General features: G+C 41.2%; 1 protein-coding gene across 3 annotated transcripts in view; it reads left to right on the top strand.

Annotated features, from left to right (window-relative positions):
* Window positions 1–26,203, top strand: part of prrc2b (proline-rich coiled-coil 2B) — a 52,489-nt gene that overhangs the window by 15,066 nt on the left and 11,220 nt on the right. For 2 of the 3 annotated variants that reach the window (XR_008725985.1, XM_055660188.1), the window contains exons 6-25: window positions 59–202; window positions 926–1,173; window positions 2,009–2,100; window positions 4,116–4,261; window positions 5,041–5,128; window positions 5,805–5,979; window positions 6,406–6,754; window positions 7,941–8,119; window positions 9,650–9,890; window positions 10,996–11,218; window positions 11,323–13,470; window positions 14,481–14,701; window positions 15,760–15,908; window positions 16,673–16,850; window positions 18,686–18,768; window positions 19,861–20,088; window positions 21,161–21,400; window positions 22,748–22,834; window positions 25,202–25,303; window positions 25,710–25,902. Coding sequence is in view for 2 of the 3 variants with exons in the window: in XM_055660188.1 (XP_055516163.1) it covers window positions 59–202; window positions 926–1,173; window positions 2,009–2,100; window positions 4,116–4,261; window positions 5,041–5,128; window positions 5,805–5,979; window positions 6,406–6,754; window positions 7,941–8,119; window positions 9,650–9,890; window positions 10,996–11,218; window positions 11,323–13,470; window positions 14,481–14,701; window positions 15,760–15,908; window positions 16,673–16,850; window positions 18,686–18,768; window positions 19,861–20,088; window positions 21,161–21,400; window positions 22,748–22,834; window positions 25,202–25,303; window positions 25,710–25,902 (5,514 nt within the window). In the remaining variant the exon portion in view is untranslated. The remainder of the gene's footprint in view (window positions 1–58; window positions 203–925; window positions 1,174–2,008; window positions 2,101–4,115; window positions 4,262–5,040; window positions 5,129–5,804; window positions 5,980–6,405; window positions 6,755–7,940; window positions 8,120–9,649; window positions 9,891–10,995; window positions 11,219–11,322; window positions 13,471–14,480; window positions 14,702–15,759; window positions 15,909–16,672; window positions 16,851–18,685; window positions 18,769–19,860; window positions 20,089–21,160; window positions 21,401–22,747; window positions 22,835–25,201; window positions 25,304–25,709; window positions 25,903–26,203) is intronic. The other variant, XM_055660189.1, reaches the window with a different exon arrangement.

Here is a 26,203-nt window from a genome sequence, read left to right as displayed (position 1 = left end):
AATGTGATAAACATGCCTGTGGTCTGATTGAGAATTACATTTTTGCTGTTTGATTTAGGCGCAAAGGTGTTAAACAAGCAGTTACCATTCTCTCACGAGGAATTTCCAACATTAAAAGCAGCTGTAGACCAGGAAAAGGCTGGAAAAGAAAAGGATACTACAGGTCAATCATATGGGCCAGGACCAAGCCTCCGCCCACAAAGTAAGGCACACTAAATATATGGAGGAGCTAAATTGTTCTGCGCAGACATGCACTGGAAAAGCCTTATGGACTGCATAGAGAGCTTGAAAAAAATGCTGAGTGTGGAGAGTGGGGTTCTCCAGCTTCCACAAGGAAGAGGAATTAGTTTCAGCTTCTAAGATACACAGGGAGAATGGGCAAATTCCACACAGACAACACCTGAGGTCAGGATTGAACCCGGGTCACAAAAACTGTGAGGAAGCAGCTCTACTTGATGCTCCACTATGTTGCTCACATAATGGCATGATAAATGTATTGACTTGCTCACAGTTGAGGCAGTATTTTATTGTTTATTTTGTAGTCACAAATCTAGTGCTTATTTTGATTATTTTTTTTAAATTCTGGAAGTGTACAATAAAATTTGAAAACTCCACAATTTTCCCATGATCAATTTTCTAATGACAGGCTGTCAAATGTAATTACTTTGAAATCAATAGTTCACATATTAATAAGGACATTGAAAACATATCCAGCCATTGCAGTTGTTCCTCTTTTGATGAAAGCATGTCTGCATTGGTAAAAATAAACCTGATTCATTTGTAAAGTAATTGGTTTGTCCGGGGACCGCACTATCTTCACAGTATTATGATTAATTTCCATCCTAGTTGGTAACTTTATTTTATTGGCCCCGTTTGTGACTTGAAATCCGCACTATAGCAGTTTTGTTACATTGTTTTTTTGCAGATGTTGCCATTTGGAGGGAGGGTGGTGGTCGAAACCTAAACCCTGCAGCCACATTAACTACATCACCACCAGAGGTAGAAGCCAAAACCTCATGCCAAGATGATCCAGTAAATGTACCAGTTTCATCAAGCGAGCCAAAGGAACCTTCCCTGCGGCCTGCTACTCCGCTGAGGAGAGGCTCGGGAATTCTGCTGCAGGCTGGGTCTCACCAGTTCCCAGCCACCTACCGTGATATGCTGCCTACATTTGTAAGTTGATTGCAGATCTTCTATGTTTCTGGTGATGCACAACTCGTGCTAATTTATGTAAGATTGCAGTAGAACTGGGTGAGGAGAAGATTCAGAAACTTGCTGCAAGTTTGTTGTTGAAGGCCATGGCTAAATTATCATATTGACACAGTGTCATCGAATACAAAGTTTTTACGTATAACACTATTCAGTTTTTTTGTTGACAAATGAATAAGCATTAATGAACAGGATTTATAAAATCTACAGATAGTATACGCATAAAGAAAAGAACATGTAATTTCACCCCTGGTGTCAAAATTATGTTCATATGTGATAGGAGCAGAATTGGGCCATTCAGTTGCATCCTGCCTTCTCCCCATATCCCCTGACACCCATTCCCTTGTGGAATTAAGAATTTATTCACCCTTCTGCAATTAAGTTGACGTTCCCCCTCCATTGGATAGGGACATTACGTTTAAGCTTGATGGCACAGGGTTATGTTCTCCTGGCAAACCAGTAGTTCTTTCTCAGGCATATGGTTATGGTTACTGCTGATAGATTGATATTTACCCTTGAAGATTTCACGGTCATGTACCCTGTTCTGGGCTGGGCCGGCTGGGCGTGTCGGGTGGGTTCTCCTGGCAGGGATAGAGGTAGTTCTTTCGGATGGGAATACTGTTGATGGCTGTGGGTACGTATGGTGGTTTGATGGGCTCAACTGTTGGTTGAGGAGGGTGGGTGGTGTTCACAGGATGGTGGATGTTGTAATTATATGCCCACTCATTAGGAAGCTGTTGAAGGACTTGGTGTTTTAGTGATGAAAGCTGCTCATTCTTCGCTCTGTTTCCCCCTACAGATGTGCCCACCACAATCACAACCTCAGCCTATCCCTGCACATGATGCACAGGGATCTTTACAGTATCCGTTCCAACCACCTGAGCCAATTAAGTAAGGAAATATGCAATCTCTGCTGTTTATATTGAATGTATTTTTTTAAATATGTTGTACCTTAATTATGAAATACAATTGGTAATTATTTGACACCATTTCTAAATCTTAGAAAATTAGAATCTCCCTTAAATTTAATATTTGTATAACCAATTACCACATTGGTTATACAAAATATTTTATGTTCTTTAAATTTGTACCAATTTGTAAATTTAATTGGGTGAAAATTCGTAAATTGATCAACCATTTGTCTTTAGTTTAAAGATACATCGCAGAAACTGTCCCTTCGGCCCACTGAGTCCGCGCCGACCAGCGATCCCTGCATATTAACACTATCCCACACACACACATGCTAGGGACAATTTACGTTTTTATACAAAGCCAATTAACCTACAAACCTGTGCATCTTTGGAGTGTTAGAGGAAATCGAAGATCTCGGAGAAAACCCACGCGGTCATGGGTAGAACTTACAAACTCCGTATAGACAGCACCTGTAGTTGTGATTGAACCCGGGACTCTCGCCCTGCAAGCGCTGTAAGGCAGCAACACTACCACTGCACCATTGTGCTGCCCTTCAGTTTTGTTGGAAAAAGTGCAGAGAAGATTCACAAGGATGTTGCCAGGACTTGAGGGCCTGAGCTATAGGGAGAAGTTGGGCAGGCTCGGGCTATATTCCTTGGAGCACAGGAGGATGAGGGGAGATCTAACAGTGCGGTGTATAAGGTAGAAGCACAGAGTGTTTTACCCATAGTAGGGGAATCGAGAACCAGAGGATAGAGGTTTAAGGTGAGAGGGAAAAGAACTAATTTGAGCCTGAGGGACAACTACAGAGGGTGGTGGATATATGGAATGAGCTGTCGGAGGTGTTAGTTGAGGCAGGTACTATAACAACACTTAAGTCATTTGGACAGGTACGTGGATAGGAAAGGTTTAACTCGATTTGAGCCAAATACGGGCAGGATGATCTAATGTAGGTCGGCATGGGCGTTGGGCTGAAGTGTCTGTTTCCATGCAGTATGACTCGAATTTCAATCAAAAGCACCTGTACATAAGAATAATATCAATAGACATATCTAACATAAAAAATATATATTTTAGTTAACTTCATTCTGAAAATAGGGTATTGAAACCCATACAGAGTACAAACTCACAAAATATCTCTGTGCCAGCTCTTGCGCTCCGTCTCCCAGTTCTCTCTGGCCACATTTATAAAGTCATAAGTAATAGGAATGGATTAGGCCATTCAGCCCATCAAGTCTACTCTGCTATTCAATCATGGCTGATCTATCTCTATTTACTGCTCTGTTCTCTCGGGTTTCTCTCCCTCCGCAAGGCCTGGTTATACTTATCTTCTCCCTCCCCCTCTTCATGCCCACTTACAATTTACAGCTCTTTCTCTTTTGCTAGCCTCTCTCTCTTCCCCCCTCCCCATACCACTCTGTTGCTTGTCTCCTCTCTTGTGTCTTCTGTTTTCAACCCCACTGATCCTTCTATTCCCCACCTCAACCTCTCTTTTTGCTGACCATAACTTTCCCCTGCTGTGAAATCCAGCTTCCCACTCTATTTTCCCCACATCTTTCCGTTGCTCCCAATACTCCTGACCCATCACCCAAATATCATGATTCACTCAAATAGGATTTCAATTTCCTGGGACTTCAATTTGCAGTTTATTAATATCATTAAACATGGTTCACTCTTGAAAAAAAATCTCATAGGAGGGCATACTAAAAAGAGTCAATTGCATTATAGTGAACATTTACAAATGGAATGATAACTTTAGGAATATTTATACAGTGATAGACTTTGAGACAATCTATCCAAGAGGCATGGCTCTTAATAGTCTTTTCTTAGTAATATTGATCACTGTAGTGAGCTGCTGACCTTGTTTGGATCCCTCACTTTTGCTTCCTTAAAGCCCGCAGATGCTTGATTTTTATTGTTTCTACTAAGTAATGCAGTTTGAGCAAAGTTGCACACATGGCCACACCCTTAGTTCTCATTCTGGTTATTTACAGATATCCTCGTGGTGTTACTCGTACAACGCGCCCCGTCAGGCCTGTCCGGCGACAAGGTGAATCTGCTGATCGACCCGCCATCATTAATCCTGATGACTTGAAAGAACTGGATCAGCTGGACATTGAAACTGAAGATGGATGGGCTGGTGAGAGCATATTACAACTATGCCATTTGTTTCAAAACAGATTCTTTAAAAAATGGAGTGAGCTCCATTATTTGAGCAGAATCCAATCCATTTTAGGCATTAAAACAATTACGAGGACCACAGTTGCGAGAGTCCTGAATACTGATGGTAGTTTAGTTATCGTGTTTTGCCTTATTCATTAAAAAAATGTGGTGGTTCAGAAATATAGAGCCATGCTCTTGCTATACTTTTAGAGTGTGGTTATCCAATCAATAATGCCCAACTCTCGATTTAAAAACTGTTAATGAGTTGTGAGAATTGTCTCTGAATTTGAATTTATCTACAATGCGCCCTTTCCTGTATTCCATATACATTGTTTGCTTTTCCATGGTGTAGCATGAAAAATTATACAGATAAACTGATTGTATTGGGGGGGGTTGCATTCATAGAAAACTGCCTGTTCCATGACTTTCCATATGTGAAGCCGCCTCATCTGCGCATGTATCAAGAATAGTGAGTTTTTAAAAAGTGTTTATTTAATTTTTTCACATAAAAATCCATGTGAATTTTACTCCATATCTCAAATTTTTGAGTGGTGTTTGTGAATCCTGTAAGGATGAATTTCTGATCCCTGACGGCCATAACATGGGAGTTGTCCGTATTTTGGAATAAACTTATTAGATATTTGGCAAGCCGCTCCCTCTATGGTGTGGGTTTTGTTGTGCATATTTGAATTTGGATGTTTAGTTCCTGTAATGTGAGGTTCTGATCCATTGTTCAATAATTTTTATTTTGATCAGGTGAACACGAGGAAGTGGATTATTCAGAAAAGCTTAAGTTCAGTGATGATGATGATGAAGAGACCGCAAGAGAGAAGAAAGAAAAATGGTGTGTATACCCGGAATAGTGATTGCAATCAGAAAGCTTGATTACTTTTGGATATTGAGTGTGTGTAAATGTTCTTGGGTCATTAGCTAGTCTAGATTTTAAAAGTAAAAGCTCTAATTTTAATGCCTTATAATCTCGGGACACTTCAAAGCATTTAATATTCAGTGATGTACATCCGTATCCCCCTATGTACTGAACTGCCAACAACCCAGTAGCCCCACCCCAACTAACATAATGCACTGGTTCCTTGTCCACATAGGTTTTCCCCCTTCCCTTAAATCTATGTCATTGTCACCCCTCACAAATTATAACTTCATCTCAAACTCCCATTTCTCGATATATTTTGATAATTTTTGCAACACCGGTTGCTACCCAAAATTTTTATTCATTATTCTCAAATTGGGTTTCTACCCCTCCCACCGTGCTAAAATAACCCAGGGTAATATCACCAATGATGTCCTTCTGCATTGCATGTCATATTTAATTCTGCATCTGTTACTTTCTGATGGCATCTTCACAGATTTAAATTGTTTTTCGGGCATGTGTATTGATTAATCTTTAATGATGATTAAAGGCCCTTTTGTTGTAACAGGTTGGTTATATTTGAGTTGTGTGATTTGCAGCATTGACATTGACATTACACATATTAACCCTCAAATACGTTTATATTCTCCAGGGAAAGGGATATGAAAATGGCACGCCAACGATCTATAAATGCTAAGCTTGAAGCAAAGGTGGAACCCTTCCTATGTGGTGAATCCATTTGGGGTAACGCATTATCTTCCAGCCAACCAAGTCATGGCCTACAAGATACTGAGCCACGTTGGAGCTTAAATCCTACTGAGACACGGGTATTTGCAGTTAATCACCTGTTTTGTTTATTCATCCAAATTGAATTTCTAGCTGACAGGGCCAGTTTACAGCAGTTTCCCACAACATCTCCATTTGTGCCAGATCCTCATTGATTATTACTGCAGGGTTTTAATGTGAAATGATACAGATTCTTAACACTGTAATGAGCAGTGTAATTGGAGATGAGCACTAGGATTTAAGTTTCTGTGTTTACAGACCTGTTGTCCTGCTTATATTTGCTTATATTTACACAATTTAATCGTTGTGTTTTCGGTTCATATGACAATTAAACTCAAAAATGAGTCCAGGAATTAGATACATCAGTTATGTGAATAGGCTGAAGCAGCTAGATAGTTATCCTTGGAACAGAGGAGCTCACAGAAAGATCTGTATTGATATTTAATCTTTTCTGTTTCTCTGTTCAGGCTGGCGTCTTCCAAAAATTGACTGGAGGTAATAGGTGGGCAGACTCTCATGTTGAGAAAGATGAAGTGTGGCGTCAGAGGCCAACTTCTGGCACCAATGAACGTTCTGAGGCATTGGAGCGAGTGAGGAGAAGGCGCGAAGAAGAGGAGCGACGGGCTCAGGAAGAGAGACTCGCTGCTTGTGCTGAAAAACTCAAGAAACTCGATCAAAAACGTGGAGTGATGGAGAACTCTGTTAAATTTGACATACAGAAAAAAGACTATGTTGAAACTAAGGAGAGCAAGGACTCTGTACCTCTGTCTACACAGCAGAAGCCCTACACTGAAATCAAGCAGAGCTTACCAAAAGGTGCAGTTAGTAACTAAGGAACTGTATTTAAAGCAATTTGTACTAATACTGTGACTTAAGAAAAATATGTAAATTTACCGGTAGGTTGTGTAAAATCTGCAACCTTTTTTATTCTCTAAGTAAACATGGTCTGATTGTATATGCAGAATAGGGGTGATCAAATCCTGCATTGTTTTTGGTCCAGTAATTGCACGAAGCATTTTAATGATGATGAAATTAGGTAACTGTTAAACATGTCCATTAAATTTAATGGGAGTGCATCATTCACTAAAATTGCAGTTAACGTGAGCTAATCAATAGAGAAATAGCAGAGAGCAGTTTGCAATTTGCATGAAAAAAGTCCACATCAGTTCATACCAACTTCATTGACCAGTGTTCGAAAAGAATCTTAGGGTTTGCCATGACAGATTGATTATTTTATGCGTGACATTATAGCCAACCCTCAGGTGTTTTCGTCTAGATTTACAGCAACCTTTACATAAGACACTTTGCAGGGCAAGCAGATTTCCAACCAGGAGACCTAGAAGTTAAGAAGGGTACCCCAGGGTACATTCTGTTGGGTACGTTTGAGAAAAGCTCAGAGAAACCTCCATGGGTCATTAACTCCTGCCACTTGGAACAGAAAAGAGAAGCCAAGATGAACAATGGAGATTTTCTTTTAGAGTCCAATTCAAAATAACACCAATAAAGAGTAGTTGCTACAGCAAGGGTTTTAGAACATCCTTTGAGGAATTAAAATGGTGAGGATGGTGGCAGTAATGATGTATAGGTTCATTTTACGAATTAAAAAGGCAATGACATTTAACAATATATATTCCCTGATATGCTTACTGCAGTAGGAAGAATAAACAGGTTATTCGAATAGCAATGTGAATAATATTGTTCTCTCCTCATGGAGCTGCAGATGCTGGTTTACAATAAAGACGCAGTAACTCAGCGGATCAGACAGCTTATCTGACAATCGTAGATGGATGACGTTTTGGGTCAGGGCCCTTCTTTAGACTTTCACCAGTCTAATAAAGGGACCCGACCCGAAACCTGATATCCACGTTCTCCAGAGATGCTACCAGACCCGCAGAGTTACTCCAGCAGTTTGTCTTTGTTCTTGCCTATGCTAGTTTTATAGTAATCATGTTATTTATTGGATCTTTGAACTAATAATTGATTTTTCTGTGATTAATTTCAGAAAAACGTGAGCTGACTGTGGAACTCCCTGCCGAGGATAAGGTGAAAAAAGAAATCCCTGCTGTCAGTGCTGAAAGTGATGATGACACCAACATCCAGGGGAATGAGCCCACGCTGCCAATTCAGAACTACAACAAGTTCCACAAGACCCTGCCGCCTAGGTTTCAGCGACAACAACAGGTAGCTATCAATAAAAATGGGCAACTGCTCAGGAGTAGCTGCAATGTGTTCAGGTTTGAAATATGATCATGAATAAGTTCCTTAGCCCTAGAGGCTACTCAGCCATTCAGTGAGATTATGGCTAATCTGTGACCTATATCCCCTGATCACAAAATTGGTCTCCGATTTTTAACTTGTAAAATATGTGTGGGAAAAGAGGGAGAAAATGATATTGTAATGGAGAATCATCTGTGATATTGAATGTGAGAACAGTTCAAAGGGCTGAATAGTTTCTAGGTATCACTTGTCCTAACATCAGTTACCATCTATAGAAAAGAGATGGTAAGTTCTGCTGCCCTTTGTGTGTAGAAGTGTTTCCTAATTCCCAGAAGGTAGTTGAGGCCAGTTCATTGGCTATATTTAAGAGGGAGTTAGATATGGCCCATGTGGCTAATGGGATCAGGGGGTATGGAGAGAAGGCAGGAACAGGATACTGAGTTGGATGATCAGCCATGATCATATTGAATGGCGGTGCAGGCTCGAAGGGCCGAATGGCCTACTCCTGCACCTATTTTCTATGTTTCTATGTTTCTAAAAGGCGCAGATCAAACTTAGAACATAGAACATTGCAGCACAGGAACAGGCTCTTCGGACCATTATGTTTGTGCCAACCAAGATGCCAATGTAACTAATCCTATCTGCCAATCCATGGTCCGTATCCTACTATTCCCTGCTTGTTCATGTGTCTAAATTGTATTTGCTTCTACTGCTTCCCCTGGCAACGTGTTCCAAGCACCTGTGTAACCAAAATGTTTGTCACAAACCTTTAAACCTTCCCCCTCATCAACAAATAAATATTGCATCTATGTGATGTAAGCTACTCGCATGACAGCAATGCTTATTTTTCTCATTCTGCATCCTTCTGAATACTGGTGACAAGGGCAATTGTAAAATTTGGACATAGAATTCATTTTGATAGCAAGCTGGATCAGTCTATTCTACAGAAATAGGAAGATTTTGGAGATTAGAAATCTGTATACTGTAAATTCTCTAATATTTTGAATGCTTGTACATTTAACACACTCGTTAAACTCACTCGGATCACTTGGAAATTATTATGATTGTATAATATATAAAGGAAAAGTGAAATAAAAATGTGTTTGTGTAGTAATACGATTAACATCTAGTGTTGCAGAAAATCTGCTGGTCTCGTACTAGCAATGTCCTCAGGATGACTGAAGACCATTGCAGATATTAGGAAAATGTTATTGTCCTATCATGAGAGGCTAGAGAGGTTGGATCTATTGAAGGCATTGAGGGCTATGGACCAAGTGCTGTTTAATGGGATGAGTATAGCTGGTCTGCAAGGACAAGATGGACCAAAGAGCTTGTTTCTGTGCTGTATGATTCTGACTTTTGGATGGGATTATATTCTTTGTGCAGGGCAATGTGAGCCTTTACAAAGAGAGAATCTGATGTGTAAATTAGTAAGGATGTAACTTGAAAAGCTAACATTTCTAATATTTGTCTTTCCTTTTTCCCCGCAATTAGGAGCAGCTGTTAAAGATGCAGCAAAGACAGCAACAACAGCAAGGGTCTTTAATACCACCACCAGTTGCACCTCCACATTCCCACACACAGAGACATGTCTACCCAAGTCCAGTCGGCCCACCTCCTCCACACATGCTTGGCTATGACCCTCGCTGGATGATGATGCCCTCTTATATGGATCCTCGACTGACCCCAGGGAGGGCACCAATTGACTTTTACCCATCCGGTGTTCTTTCCTCTGGTAAGTTGTAGCGCTAATTCAATTTTAAGCTATTTTCTCCCGATGAACAAAATAGATTTTTGCACTTCCCCACCAGAGTCTTGTTAAGTGCAGATATATTTGTTTCATTCTAGACTATTGTACCATTGGGCAGAAATTATCTTCAGTTAATTTTTAGTCTGTAATGTTTTTGAGTGATCTTTGATGGTGCCATGTGACTAATATTGTAGAACTCAGTCATGTTTGTTGATCACAAATTCGATCAGGAACAAGTGTTTAGGTTGTGGACAGAATGTAGATCGTATCAACTGATATATCCTTTGTGTACCATGCCAATGTGGACCACCCATCAATTGCAACCAGAGCAGCTGGTAAGCTGCTGTCCAATCTCCAGTCCATGAATATAACACACAGGAGCAAGTGCCTATTTATCTGCCTTTTCCTTCTCATCTATTGATTTGATTTAATGGGACGTCGTAAGGTCCTTAACATAGAACATTGAACAGTGCAGCATTGGAACAAGCACTTTGGCTCATAGTGTCCATGTGGAACATGATGCTAAGTTAAACTAATCTGCTTTGCCTGCATGTGTTCTATATCCCTCCATTCCCTACATATCCATGCATAACCTCTTGAATCTTGAATTTGTATCTGCCCCCGCCAGCACCCTTGGCAATGTGTCCCAGTCACCCACTACACCCACCGAGTCCGCACCGACCAAAGATTCCCACACACTAACACTAGCCTTACACATAGTAGGGACAATTTACATTTATACCAAGCCAATTAACCGACAAACCTGTACGTCTTTGGAATGTGGGAAGAAACTGAAGATCTCGAAGAAAACCCACGCATGTCACAGGGAGAACGTACAAACTCCGTACAGATAAGCACTTGTAGTCAGGATCAAACCCGGGCCTCTGGCGCAGTAAGGCAGTATCCCTACCACTACGCCACTGTGCCTCCCTTATAAATGTAAATAAATCATTTCTGAAACTTTTAACAAAATCCAATTATGTATCTTGTACCTGTGTTTAATTTATGTTCAACAGTTAAGTTGGAGGGTGTAGATAATGTACAACTAATTCTCAGTCAATTAGATCATCTATTTTTCATTTGTTTGTAGGAATGATGAAGCCTGTGATGCGTCCTGATCATTCAGACAATATTACTTCAGGAACTGAGCAGCAAGAAAGGTCCCCTATACTGTTACACGAGAAAAGAACTCCACCCACAGAACCACAGTTAAATTGGAGTCATGATGACTTCTCAACTGCTCAAAACAGGACGTTTATGTTAAACAGTCAGAGATCGCAAGAGGATTGTGCTGCAGAAGAGAGGTGTGCTAGGTGAGTGTCCTTAACCAGCATTAATATTTTCTGAAATGGAAACAAATGGAATTTCTCTTGTTTCTTTCAAAGTGTAATTAATTCCCCAATATTCTTTGTTATAGGAATGAAAGACTTCCCACGCCACCTGTGAGGAGTGATCTAATTTCCCAGCCGACCATGAAGATACAAAGAGATCCATTTGAGGAACAGATTGAAGAGTATCGAGTTGCACCAGCAGACAAATTGCTAAAAATAGTTCGTTTAGAATCCCAGACTGAACTAATAAAAGATAAAAGACCTGAGGTGGTTCCAAATATGTCAAAGGTCCTGGGAAGAGATGTTCTCTTTCAGCATCAAACAAATCCTCAGTTACTTCATAAAGAACTCTTCTCACCAGAGTCTGAGCAAATTGGGCTGAATTTGTCTTCAAGAGACAGTACTGAGGCATCAAAGCCCGCTGAAAACATTGAAGATATCATATCTCACACCTGGGATTATGTACATCCGAAAGAGCATTTGAGCCCTAAGGTTGATGAACATGACGATACCAGAGAGGAGAAAGTCTTTCGGGCGGAAATATGGCAGACCGATAATTTGTCAACGGTAGAGTCCAAACCTGCAACTCAGTGGGAGCCTCTAAAAGGAAATCATGTTGATCGTCGTGAGACAGTCGGGAAAATGATAGGTAGAAGATCGGGACCAATTAAAAAACCCGTCCTTAAAGACCTCAAGACTGAAAAGAATGAAGAGACCGAGAAAGTTAAATTGGAATCTGTTCAGAAAAATACCCAGAATAAAGTGGACCAGATAAAGACTGAGGGTAAGGTGATGAAAACTAATGGAGGCATCTCACCTTCTTCACAAACTTCCATTTCCTGTTTGAACATTAGACATAAAGAATTGACTGTCTCACCAGTGCCGCCGGCTAAATTTGACTGGGAAATAGAGAAACCACCAAGAAAGGAGAATAAAGCATGGGATGTTAGATCGATGAATAAAGACAACGTTGACTTTCCCCCACCACAGAGGGGAAACTGGATTGAAGGTGATGATCAACAAAGTTTCAGCAATCGAGGCCAAGGGCGAAGCAGGGGTCGAGGCCGAGGAGATCTTTCTGGCAGAGTTGGTGAGATCAGAAGCTCTTACAACAACTTCAGCAGAGGAAATCGGCAGAATCCTAAAGATTATGGTAATTCATTGGAAGATAGCCAAAAGAACCCCAACCGACGTCGAAATGCCAGTGAGACGCGAAGTAAGGAGTCTGAATATGAAGATATACCAAAGCGCCGGAGGCAGAGGGGAACTGGAGCCGGCAATGAGGCCACAATTGAGTCAGCATATTCCGACAGAGAGGGGAAGAATATGTTCAAAGATCCTGTAAGGAGAACCAAGAGGATACCTGATGGGCATACAATTGGTGAAATGGAAGATGAAAGGGGCCCATCAAAAATGTTTGAGAGGGCGTTACCTCCTCGGTTGAGTAACTCTGGGAGAGGGCGCAACTTTGCCCCTCGTGGAATGCCTTCAAGGCAAAACAGAACGTCAATGTTCAAGCTAAATGGCACCTATCAACTCAATGGTGATGTTTCAACTTCCTTGATGCTACCTAAAAGGCAGCCGCTTAAGGAATCCACAAAAGTGCTTAACAGGGGTTTGGAAGTGGCACTAGAAAGTGCTGGAGAGGAAAATGAAGTTGCAGACAAGATCTCTTTTTCTGGAATTCCGGCCACAGAAGATCAGCCACCCAAAAGGGAGCGATCAATGGATATGCCGCCAAGGAGAAGGAGACCACCTCGACAGGACAAACCTCCACGATTCAGGCGGCTTAAACAAGAAAGAGACGCGGCCACTGAAATAAACAATGATGTGTCAGTTCCTGTAGACAATTATATTGCTAACACGACCCCAAGAACCGACGATCAGGAAATGGCCTCCCTTGTAGCTGGAAATAAGTCACCAGACCTGTCCAATCAAAATTCCTCTGACCAAGCAAATGAGGAGTGGGAAACTGCTTCTGAAAGCAGTGACTTTACTGAGAGGCGAGAAAGAGAGAACAGAGCATCCCAGAATAACCTGACTCCTGAAGTAGATGTGGCAGATACTGGACTTGGGCAGAGAAAGGAATTAGCTAAGCGCAGCTTCTCCAGCCAACGCCCAATTGATAGGCAAAACCGCAGAACAAATCCAGGCTATGGAGGAAAGTCTCCAAAGTCTAACGGGACCGGTCCCAGAAATGAAAAGGCATCCGGGCAACCATCAAGAATCAAAAGGTAAATTAATTTGACATTTGAAGGAGCAATTTGAAACACAAAATCCTTTGCCACTCTTTCTTTAAGACTTTGCTTGTTTGGGAACATCCAGCCCAAATGGCTGTCAACATTAACTAAAAATTATTTGACTAATTATTAACTGGTTTTGGTTCATCCTTCTCAAAAGTCACCTTTAAAAGCTTGAAATAAGTCGCCAGACCTGTTCAATCAAAATCCCCCGACCAAGGAAATTTTGTCTACCTTTAAAAGCTTGAATATATTGCCAGTATATGCAGGGGCCCAAGAATAGCAGCGTTTTAAACTGATAGTGTAATTCAAAATATATAACGTTCTGTGTCTCTTCAAATACTTCAGAGTAACTAGTAAAGAAAGTACACATAAATGCTGGAGAAACTCGGCGGGTGCAGCAGCATCCATGGAGCGAAGGAAATAGGCAACGTTTCGGGCCGAAACCCTAAGGGTTTCGGCCCAAAACGTTGCCTATTTCCTTCGCTCCATGGATGCTGCTGCACCCGCTGAGTTTCTCCAGCATTTTTGTGCACCTTCGATTTTCCAGCATCTGCAGTTAGAAACATAGAAATTAGGTGCAGGAGTAGGCCATTCGGCCCTTCGAGCCTGCACCCCCATTCCTTCTTAAACAGTAAAGAAAGTTGTTGTTCAGATAATAAATGGCTACTTGGTGTCGAATTAACTTTTTCCCATAAAGCATATGTTACTTTAATTTTTGTTGCTGTTACTTCCACATTCCAAAGGCCCTAAGTTCCAAACTGATCTTGTTCACTTCTCCTGTCTATACTGCAATACTGAGCTTCTGTAACAAAAGTGTCCCTGTACCAGCCTTTAATTATTTACCAACTAGCTCATGAGATGATATATTAAACAGCTACTTTGTGCCATTACTCACAAGGAAATGAGGTAATCCAGCCAGTCCGAGGATTGAGTCTATGTTGCATATTGGTGCTTATGGAATGGGCATTTGTGCTGACTCTTCACTAATCTTTTGATTGAAGGTATGTAGAAGAACAACTGTGTGACCAGATAGCGGTGAATGGAGGGAGTGTCAACACAGTGTATTGTGTCGAGCGTGTGGTTCCGAATGACCCAGCAGCTGTACAAATTGCAGTGAAGGATGCATCAAATAAAAAGAAGGAAAAGGATGTAAAGCCTGGTGTGAAAAAATCAAAAGAGAAGACTGATGCTTTGGCCCAGTTTGATTTAAACAATTATGCAAGTAAGTGCAGATATATTGACATGCAGGTGCATTTAGCATTAAACACGGAAGTAAAGATGCAAAGAATGTATCAGATGTAGGACTGTAGTGCATCATCAGAATTCGCACCTCTACCGTGTTAGTCCGTTTGTCTTTACTTTTTTGTGTTGTTTTTTTTTGTTTTGTCTAGTTAAGTTTTTGGTTTTTAGGTTGTGTTTATGTGAGGGTGGGGGTGGTGGTTGAAACGGGGCTTGCTGTCTCTCCCTTCGGGGGAATGCAACTTTTTTGTCGTGTCCCCCTTCTCTGCCTCCGTCTGCGCTGAGGCCCAATGGCGGAGCTGGCGACCTCGAGACTCCGGAGGCAGCCTGTCAGGACTTGGCCTGGGCTCGCTTCCGTTAGGGCGGCCCAGCTCGGGGCTGGAACGGCGCTCCCGTGAAGGGCTGTGAGGCTCCCGTGAGGGCGGCCTGGCGAGGGGCTGAGACTCTCCCGTGAGGGGCTGTGGTGCTCCCGTCGGAGCGGCCCAGCTCGAGGGAGGAACGGCACTCACGTGAGGTCGATCCGGCTCGGGGCTGGAACGGTGCTCCGGTGGCTGGGACGGCGTTCTGGCGGCTATGACCTGAGTCCTGGGTTCAGTCGCGGGCCAGCGGCTGCGTCCGCTGGACTGGAGGGCGGCAGCTTCGACCACCCCGGGCCACGGTGTTTGAGCCGGCCCGTTTGCGGGGTTCGGTGAGTCGCGGGACTGTTTGTGCCATCGCCCGGTGGGGAATCGCCTCAGTGCAGAGGGAGAAGAGGAGGGAAGAGACTGCAGCCCTAAGATTTTTGCCTCCACCACAGTGAGGAGGTGCTTGGAGCTCATTTGAAATGTTATTGTTGCATTGTAAAAAAAATTAGTAATCAATTTTCCGAATCTGTTCATGTTTGACTAAATTTTTCTTAAAAGTTGTTATTGTATCTGCTTTTACCATCCATTCATTCATACCATACCATCCACTCCCACTCGCCATGCTAAAACTGCACAGCCATCTATGCAACATTCAGTACATCTGTGGGGGGCTTTCTGATGGTTTATTTTCTTTAAGGTGTTGTCATTATTGATGATCACCCAGCTGTAGCTGTGGAGGAACAACCGTCTGTGTCCACCGTAAATGATGGTTTTACTGAAGTCATCTCAAAAAAACACCGTCGTTTGCTTGAAGAGGAGCGCAGGAAGAAAGAGCAAACATTGCAGGTAAATGCATCCGTTTCTATGCAATAAGTAGCCATTGGCAACTAAATATCGTCTCAATTGCAGTTACTCAAAATGAATTTTACAGTTAGATAACATAGGCATAACACCATTTGTACAATCTTTTTGAGATTTTTAAATATTTTTCATGCAGTATGTTTAAGATAACATAATTTGCATGTTTATAGTATATTTTGTGAAATAATCACATTTTTAGATTTGACAGTGAGCTATATTGCATAATATTAGACAACAAATAAATATTGAATAAATAAACAACAATAAGTAAATATATAATTTTTTTTAAATGGAAGGTTGATAGTTTTAGAAGCTAATTCCAGTATCATGATCAAAGCTGCCAAGTGTAGGGACGGGACAAAGGAAATTTGGTAAGCTCAAGAAGCCAGAATTGGAGAAGAGCTGAGATCTTGAAGGTTTGTACCCAGGGCAAAATAGATCTGTAAGCATAATGACTGGTGAAAGTGTCTGTAGGCCAATTCAATGGATGTTTTCAAGATAGGGTTAATGGAATCAAGGGATATGGGGGGAAAAAGCAGGAATGGGATACTGATTTTGGATGATCAGCCATGATCATATTAAATCTGGCTCGAAAGGCCAAATGGCCTACTCTTGCAGCTATTTTCTGTGTTTCCCTTGGACGTGGAACACACCAAACAGTTTTTTGAAGGGGGAATTATTTATTTTTGAGGCGAGATTGGTTTGAGATATGAATTGGTCTCATTTGCACGGTTTGGTTTTTATACCAGGCACCAGGGAAAAGTCGGAATGAGAAGAGCTGGACATCTTCATCCAAAATTCCTCCTCGTTTTGTTAAAAAGCAACAGATTTCCAATGCAATAACTGAACAAACTGAGGAAAGCTTCTCTAAGGTGCAGGCCGCATCCAACAGCCTAGGGACAGAGATCTGGGAGAACTCCAGTGCACGTAAGTTGGATATCAATGTAGAATCATGCTGAATTTGGCTGGATGCAGCTGTTCTTTCAATCAATAAATAAGGGCATTCAGCAAAAGAGGAAGGGAATTAAACTTTATAGAATGCAGGTTAAGACACAACTAGGATATTGCATCTAGTCTGGGCAGCGTACATTGGGAAAAATGGAAAGGATGCAGAAGAGATCACCAGAATGGTTCCAAGGACCAGGGACTTTGGTAATGTGAATGAACTGAGGAAGCTGGAGTTATTCGGGGATTGCAATTAGTTAGTTGAGACAGAATAGATGGAGAGAAACTGTTCCCATTGGCAGAGGGGTGAAGAACTTGGGGACATGGAAATAAGATGATTGATTTGAGGTTGACAGTTTATGTGACGAATGATTTGGGTCAGAAATGTATCGCCTGGGATATTAGGGGTGGCAAAATCCATTGTTGGGTCCAAGAGGATACACTTGGAGTTCAAGAAGGAACTGCAGATGCTGGAAAATACCTTGGATACACTTGGAGTTAAAATGAACCATTTAAAGGGCCATTAGGAGAGGGCAGTGGATTGGGACTAGCAGGATGGTCTTACAAAGATGCTGCATGGACTCGGGTGAATGACCTCATTACATGTAGTGACAAATCTGTGAATCAACAGCTATTACCATTGGATTGTTAAAAGGACAATAGCAAAATACTGCAGGTGCTGAAAGTGTGAAGTTAAAGCAAATTATGAAATATGGCAGATCAAACAGCATCAATATTAACCAAAAAAAGGACACAACTTGCTAGAGTAACTCAGTAGTTCAGGCAGCTTCACTGAGGAGCTTGAATAGGTGACATTTTGAGCCGGGACCCTTCTTCATACTCCCATCAGTCTGAAGCAGGGTTTGGGACTGAAACATCACCTATTCATGTTCTACAGGGATGCTGCCTGACCTGCTGAGATAGTCTAGCCCCTGGTGTCTATTTTTTGGAAACCAACTCCTGCAGTTCCTTGTGTCAGCATCAGGATTTTTAGATTGATAACATCCCAACTTTTTCCAGATCAGATGAAAAGTCATGTAGCTGAACTGTTAACTAACTTTCACCAAAAATGGTACCTGAGCTGTTGTTTCCACATTGTTACTGAGATATGGTGGGTGTACCGGCTGTAGTGCTCTATTTTATAGAATTGGCACTGAAATATAATTTATCAGTGGATTGGGACTAGCAGGATGGTCTTACAAAGATGCTGCATGGCCAGAGCATCATATCAAAAAGCACACTTTCCTCCAATTAACAAGGAAGTTATGATGAATTTCACTTGGGAGAAAATTTATAGAAGGGAGTGGTGTTCATTAGGTCATAAATGATAGGAGCAGAATTAGACCATTCAGCCCATCAAGTTTACTCTGCCATTCAACCATGGCTGGTTGAGAGATGAATATAAAACCGTTCTTGCCTGTTTAAATGTAATGATGTTCCAATGGACCCTTCTGACCCTTCCTTTCATATATTCAATGAAGTGGATATGAGGAGAATAATGTGCTGATACACCAAAAGATATTAATTGATGATCCAGTAATAAGCTAAGCATATGATTGAAGGAGAGCAAAATATGTCCTTGCATTTATGATTGGATATTTGCAAACTTTGCAATATTTGCAAGCACTTAATTATAATTAAAATAGCACCAAACAGTTCAAATCTAAATTTTAAAATGGTGTATCTTTTGCACATATTGATTGCACTAATTAATTCATTAAAGTTGATACCGTTAAAATTGATTTGGCTTTGCCATAATGGAACACAGGTGGTGTTCGCCTTAATTATTCTGTAAATACTTATTTGTTTTTTTGCAGCCCTTCCTGTTCAGCCGACCAGCAGCGATGGTTGGGTGAAACCTATGCATTCTTACACAGGATCTGAATCTGCTTGTACAGAAGTGAGTATGTTCACAAAGTGTATGGACGTTATTATTTGCATTAGAAAAGATCCGCTGAAAAGTTTTTAAATAATGTACAGTATTATTCATGAAGATCCAAGACACTAGGTCCAGAAGGCAGCAGTGCAGCACCTGTTTCAATCTACAGTGGCAAGCCTCTGCTTCCAGGTGCCTGGCACCGTAACACTACAGTCAGTCCTACTCTTTATCAGAATTGGTCGGACGATCTGAATATTGGCTCAGTGTTTCTCTCCATCAGCACAGATGAATCTGCTGGACGCATCCCACAACTCTGCATTCAGCAACTTTAATGTTCCTTTGATTGTGTTCTTGTGCTCTTAACTGCTCCCATTAATTAGTCAACTGCATGACTTTATTTATAGTATTGTAAACTGAACTTCTCTTATCATATTCCCTCAATCCTATCCATACACCTACAACATCAAAATGTTTTTTAAACCTCTTTCCCAGTTCTGATAAGAGGTCTCTGGGTTGAAATGTTAACTGCTTCATTTGCCACACATGCTGCCTTGTCTGTAATGTTTGAGACCACGTAAGGCCCTGTTGTGACTAGCACAAGCAGAAGGAAAACACGTCCGACATCTTGTAAGTATGATTTATTCCGCCCCACCCACGGACCTTCTCCACCCACACGAGACACTTCTCCAAGCATTTACACCTGCTCTCGATCACGAGGACACAGCCCTTTAATATTAAAGGGGCACCCGTCTCCTCCAATGGCATTTACATATTCCACACTGCCCTGCCTCTTTAAAAAAAAATCCCTGCCTGCTGCATAGTCCCTTCTTGATTGTTTTCGAAGTGTGTTGGGAAGGTATTCTCTGTATTTTTATTTTATATATATATATATTTATTGTTGCACATCTTTTCAATATGTACATCTATCAGCTGGTTTAGAAAAAACAATATTGATGTGTAGCCCATAACTCAATAGCTTTCTTACATTGAGTGTGTGTCAGTGTAGAAACATAATTTTAAGATTATTATTATATTTTGTGCGCAAGATGCATAATTGATTTTTATTTTTTTGTTTTAAGCCGCTCTTAACTATTTTGGAACTATTTCTGGTAGAGTTTCAAGGCAAGTCAGCCCGACAGTGGAGTTGAACTCAGTGCTGATTCCCAAGGTTCATCTGCAACATCATCACAGCGAAGCTCACCTTATGGTGCACTAAAGCCAGAGGGAGGAGTAATGACTGAAGTCAATGGAGCCAGTGCAGACACATCAGTTGATAAATCGAATGGGAAAACAGATGATCCCAAGGAGCCACGGCAGAAGTCAGAAAGACCAGAGTACAAGGTGACACAGTATTTCAAAACAATTACTTAATACTAATGGGCGGCACAGTGGTGCAGCAGTGGAGTTGCCTCACAATGCCAGAGACCCCAGTTCGATCCTGACCGTGGGTGCTATCTGTGAGGGGTTTGCATGTTCTCCCTGTAACCACGTGGGTTTTCTCCTGGTGTTCCGGTTTCCTCCCACATCCCAAAGACGTACAGGTTTGTAGGTTAATTGGCTTCTGTAGAAAAAACATTTGTTCCTAGTGTGCAGGATGGAGCTAGTTTACTGGTTATCACGGGTCGGCGTGGACTCAATGGGCTAAAGGGCCTGTTTCCACGCAGTATCTCTAAAAATGCAATCTCAGCTACAGTTTGTGTGTGTACTATGTGGGCTTATGTTTAGTTGGTCCACGGAGGTCATCTGGAGCAATCAGAAAAGCCCACTTTATTGAGACAAAACGTGTTTGAATCACTCTAATGTTCAAAGTGCACAACACAGAAAGGCACTAAAAAGTAAAGCATTTGCCAAACAAGTCCCAGGAAGAGAGAAAGACACAAAGCTGAGGATTGTAAGTGGGGATAAACTACAGAAATTTGAAAATAATGAAAGGATGACCATAGACAATAGGTGCAGGAGAAGGCCATTCGGCACTTCGAGCCAGCACCGCCATTCAATGTGATCATGGCTGAGTTTGGGTTAATTTGGAGAATCACAATTTCCAACTCCTAAAAATGTAATGGATTTGGAAAACCTGAAGTGCTTGATTTACTCTATCGGTGAGAATACTTCAGGAAGTTAACATGTTCTGTGGGATTAGTCAAGATAGGTTTATTAGGCATGGTGAGGTTGAGGGACACAGATTGGGTGTGATGATTTCACTGGATTAAACACCATTGCAGAATGAGATGTGCCTTATTGTTTCTGCTGTAACCATTAGTGTCCCCTTCAAGATTGTATGTTGTAATTTGTTGCATGTTGGGAGTACTATGGTACATTCTGAATAAAGCAGTTATGTTTCATATCAATTAAATACTTGCTTCAGAGCAATCATATAATAAAATAATTGTATTTGCTGTTTTATGCTCAAAAGGTTCCAGAACCAGCTGAAGGGCAGAGCAAAGACCACAAGCCAGGGCCAATAGGAAATGAACGATCCTTGAAAAACAAGAAGGCTAAAGAGTGCCTAGAACCAGAGGGAGCAGAGCGAAATGATGGGAGCATTAATTCGAAAACGGCAGCTGATAACAGACCAATTGCCAAAGCGGGGTTGGATTTGCACGTAGAGTCTGTCATTCCAGTTCCACCCATAGAGTTCGGAGTGAGTCCAAAGGTTGGTTCCATTTGAAGATTGAAATTATAGCTGGTGATAATGTCTCAAATCTATAAATTGTCATTGTGTAACTCTGGAGCTGATGTGTGATCACTGAAATCACATTTCATTGCATAACACCGTACCAATATATCCTTATGTAGCACTGTAAATTGCAGATCTAAAGAATAGAGGATGAAAAAGAGACTGGTATTTCCTGCAAATAAATTACATTAGACAAATGGATTATTTTTTCTTGTTTGTGCTGGTGTTTATACTCGAGTCTTTTCCCATTTGTCTGCCTCATCTCACCCTTTCTGCACATTTTGACTGCCCACCACATTAGTGTAGCTTCATGGTATTTGCTTTAATTATGCCCAGCAGTCATGATTTTCAGTTTCTAGCACTTTAAAACATTTTTTCAGTGTTACTACTGTTTTTGTTTTTATGGCCTAATTTTGGCCTTATCTGTCCATCGTTTCGCATTCTTACTTAGCTCCAGACCTGCCCATTGTTCTACAGCACCTGGCTCTTTTTCAACAAGCTTCAGTTCTATATCTTGTAGATGTGTGTACTCTCTGTTGACTTTGTCCACAAGCAGAAGCCTACGGTTATTTTTTCCATACAGACATGACACCTAAAGTATCAAGATTCACAATGTTCTTCAGTAATCAGAAGCCACTTCATCAACTGGAAGTGGCAAAAATACATCAAATGAGGAGCATATACAGGAAGAAAAGCATTTAGTATATGATATTGAATTGAATGTTTCCTGTGTTATACTGTAGAAATTGGCCAGTGATCAATAAGCAAAGTATATTTTTCTTGTTGCTTTACTGTAGACTTAATTTGGTTGCAATATCATTGATCTAACTTTACATCCAATTTTTTTTAAATTGCTCTTCTTGAAGAATTGCTTTTCTTAATATCGGATTATTCCCAACTTGGCTTTTATTGTGATGACATGAATCAGGGTATTGGTTCATCAGAGATGAGAAGAACTTTTTTCACACAGAGAGTGGTGAATCTCTGGAACTCTCTGCCACAGAGGATAGTTGAGGCCAGTTCATTGGCTATATTTAAGAGGGAGTTAGATGTGGCCCTTTTGGCTAAGGGGATCAGGGGGTATGGAGAGAAGGCAGGTGTGGGATACTGAGTTGGATGATCAGCCATGATCATATTGAATGGCGGTGCAGGCTCGAAGGGCCGAATGGCCTACTCCTGCACCTAATTTCTATGTTTCTATCAATGTAATAATGTTTTGGAAGTCTTGAGTCGAGGGGTAATATTTACAACTTCTCCATGTTCCCACAGTCTGTGTGGTTTGTCTTCTGATAAACTGATAAGGTTTTTCATTTGTTGTTTTAGGATTCAGATTTCAATTTGCCACAGAATTCAGTGCCGAATCCAGTTTCCAACTCGATCACTAAACTGCAGGATGTATTAGTGAACAACGTGAGTACTATATTCTGAAGGTGTTGCTTCATCAAATTTCCCACTCTTTGCATAGCTCTGAGATCAAACAGTAAACATCCAGTTATAGTTTTAAAATTTTATATAAAATATATTAAAAACAATAGATGTTCATCTATTACCTGAAAACTACTAACAGAACTTCTCTGAGTATAAAAGCTTTTTAGAACAATGAATGTAATCATTGACTTGAATCACAGCAGAATTTTTCAATTTTCAATTCAATTTTATTTCTATAGCACATTTAAAAACAACATTTAAAAACAAAAACGTTGACAAAAGTGCTTTACAACAGTGCAGGTACTAACATGCTACATACAGTGGTACATAGATTTAACAATACATACATAAATACATACAGCGCTCCCTCGGAGGACCTCAAGAAACGCTAGTGAGTAGAAATAAGTTTTAAGTCTAGACTTAAAGGAGTCGATGGAGGGGGCAGTTCTGATGAGAAGAGGGATGCTGTTCCACAGTCTAGGAGCTGCAACTGCAAAAGCGCGGTCGCCCCTGAGCTTATACCTGGACTGCGGGATAGTCAGTAGCCCCAAGTCGGCCGACCTGAGGCACCTGGAGGTGGTATGGTGGGTTAGCAGATTTTTGATGTCGGTGGGGGAAAGCCCGTTAAGGGCTTTTGTATACATAAAGGAGGTGCTTGAAATTGATTCTGAACCGCACTGGGAGCCAGAGGAGAGAGGCCAGAATCGGGGTGATGTGGTCCTTTTTTCGGGTGCCTGTCAGAAGTCGCGCTGCGGCATTTTGGACCAATTGCAGGCGGGACAAGGATGATTGGCTGATGCCAGTGTAAAGGGAGTTGCAGTAATCAAGGCAGGAGGAGATAAATGCGTGGATGATCTTTTCGAGGTCGTCAAATTGGAAGAATGGTTTGATTTTAGCTATCATGCAAAGCTGGAAGAAGCTAGCTTTTACTACAGCATTGACTTGTTTGTCAAGCTTCAATGCAGAGTCAAATATCACGTGAGGTTTGAGTAATGAGGTTAGGCTTCCAAGGCTGCCAGCTATTGTTTTGATGGAGTCCGAGGAGCCGAGTAGGATGACCTCAGACTTGCTCTTGTTTAGTTGGCGGAAGTTCTGGGCCATCCAACACTTTATATCCTCGAGGCAGTGCATAAGGCTGAGTAGATTTGATCGGTTGTTGGGTTTCAGGGGGAGATGGAGCTGTGTATCGTCTGCATAGCTGTGGAAGGAAATGCCGTGCCTTTGAATGACTTGACCTAAGGGGAGCATGTAGAGAGAGAAGAGAATGGGGCCTAGGATAGAGCCTTGTGGAATCCTGCAGCAAAGGCTAGCTGGGGAAGAGAAAGAGTTGCCTATGTTTGTAGAGAAACTCCTATCTTTGAGGTAGGAGACGAACCAGCTCAGGGCAGGAACATAAATAAAACTTCATAGCGTTGCAAAGGATATCTGGCATGAGGCATACCATCTGGCCCAAAGCCCTTGCTGGCATCTATGCTCCACTTGAGCTTTGTTCGGTCTTTCATCATTTAAATCTAGCAATGTAACCCTGCATTCCCCTTGCCCTCATGTGAGCGTGTACATGAATTAGGAGCAGGAGCATGTCACGTTGACTCTGAAATCCAGTTAATCAAACTTGCTCCACCATTTATTAAAATAACAGCTGTTCTCACTTTGACCTCAATTCCATGTTCCACTTTACCAGGATAGCATTTCACACCCTTCCATGTCAAGAATGTGTCTAGCCTTGCCTTTAAAGACACATTCAAATGCTTTCTTCCACGAAGACTAATGGAAGCAGGTTTCCAAAGACCCGCAAGCCTCAGAAAGACTTTCGCATCACCTGTGACTTAAATGGGCAATCCTTTATTTGAATTAGAGATCCCCATTTCTAGATTCTCCCACGAGAGGAGTCATCATTTCCATATCCGCATTGTCAAGATCACACAGGTTTTTGTTTCAGATAAGTCATTCTCATTGTTCTCATTCTCAGCATTCCTGATTACTTGCTGCAGCTGCAAACTACAATTGAAAATCGGGCATTAGGAACCCAAGTTACTCAGCATCTTGTGGAATTGTCCAGCCTCCTCCTAAACAAGTGCATACTATTGACTTCAACTACTCCCTGTGATTGATAGTTTCACATTCTCGCCATTCTGAGTAATTAATTTCTCTTGTATCGATGGCCACAATTATGCTCTTGCTCAAACGAGGAAACATATTTCTGTTTCCACTCTTTCAAAGTAAATCATATATATGTCTTGTTAAGTCATCTCTCTGCTCCCAATATTTTAAGCAAAGCTAAACAATTTTTCATTAATGATGCAAATATGGATCGAAGTCTTCATTTAGTACCGGCTTTTGGTTTTTCAGGTAACACTAAGCCAGTCAATCCCAATCCTGCGAAGAGAGCATCTCCAACAGGGTCCTAACCTCACTCCTGTTTCTCTACCAAGTACAGACCTTACATTAAAGGTAAAACTGCACAATTGTGAAAGTTCGGGAAACAATGTGACTTTAAAGAAGAGATGTATTCAGATGTTAAAGATTTTTTAGTAGCAGTGTATTGATTTAATAGGGAACCTTGTGGAAATTAAATTAACTGCAAAGGCCTGACTATTTTTAACTTGGGGTTATGCCATTTAAAAAAAAACTATGCAGGTTGAAAAGATGATAAATATTGAGGGGTTAACGTTTCTTTATTGTTTTATTTGTTTTTATTTTAAAATTAAACTTCAACTTGTTTTCGCCTGCTGTGTTGCATGTATATATTTGTGACAAATGTGTGTGTGTGTGGATTAATCACAGCATTTTGGGGGAGATGCCTTTGAGTTTTAGGTCAATATTTCTGCTTTTTACACTATTTTCTTTATTTGAATAGATGGAGTCTGCCCGCAAAGCCTGGGAAAATTCTCCCAGTGTTGCTGAGCAGAGTTCTCCTGGTAGCAGTAGTGCCAGTACACAGACTCCATGTAACACCGGCCCACCTAGTGGAGTAGGCTACAGCCCAATTGGATGTTCTCCTGTGCCTCCTATGCCAATGGTCTCAGTTGCACCCTCTGTGTCTTTGCCAGGTATGTGAATAGCTTATTGGTATTAATGCCTACTTTTTGATTACCTTAAAGGGCAGCTCCGATTAATAATTCTGATATTTAGATTATCTGACATTACTAGAATATACACATGATTGTTCTGTGCTTTCCTGTTAACAAGTATTCCATCAGGTTATTACTACAATCAATTGAAAGTAGGGTCCCAACCCAAAAATTGCCTACCACATTCAGAGATGCTAATTGACCTGCTGAGTTACTTCTGCACTTTGTCATTTTTTTAAAAACATTAGTGGTGGGAAAGAAGCCTCTAGTATTCCCTTCT

The sequence above is a fragment of the Leucoraja erinacea genome, chromosome 31, assembly GCF_028641065.1.
Source record: "Leucoraja erinacea ecotype New England chromosome 31, Leri_hhj_1, whole genome shotgun sequence".
In the NCBI taxonomy this organism is placed as follows: domain Eukaryota; kingdom Metazoa; phylum Chordata; class Chondrichthyes; order Rajiformes; family Rajidae; genus Leucoraja; species Leucoraja erinaceus.
The sequence above is the reverse complement of the archived record's forward strand: the minus strand, read 5'-3'. Positions and strand labels throughout refer to the sequence as shown.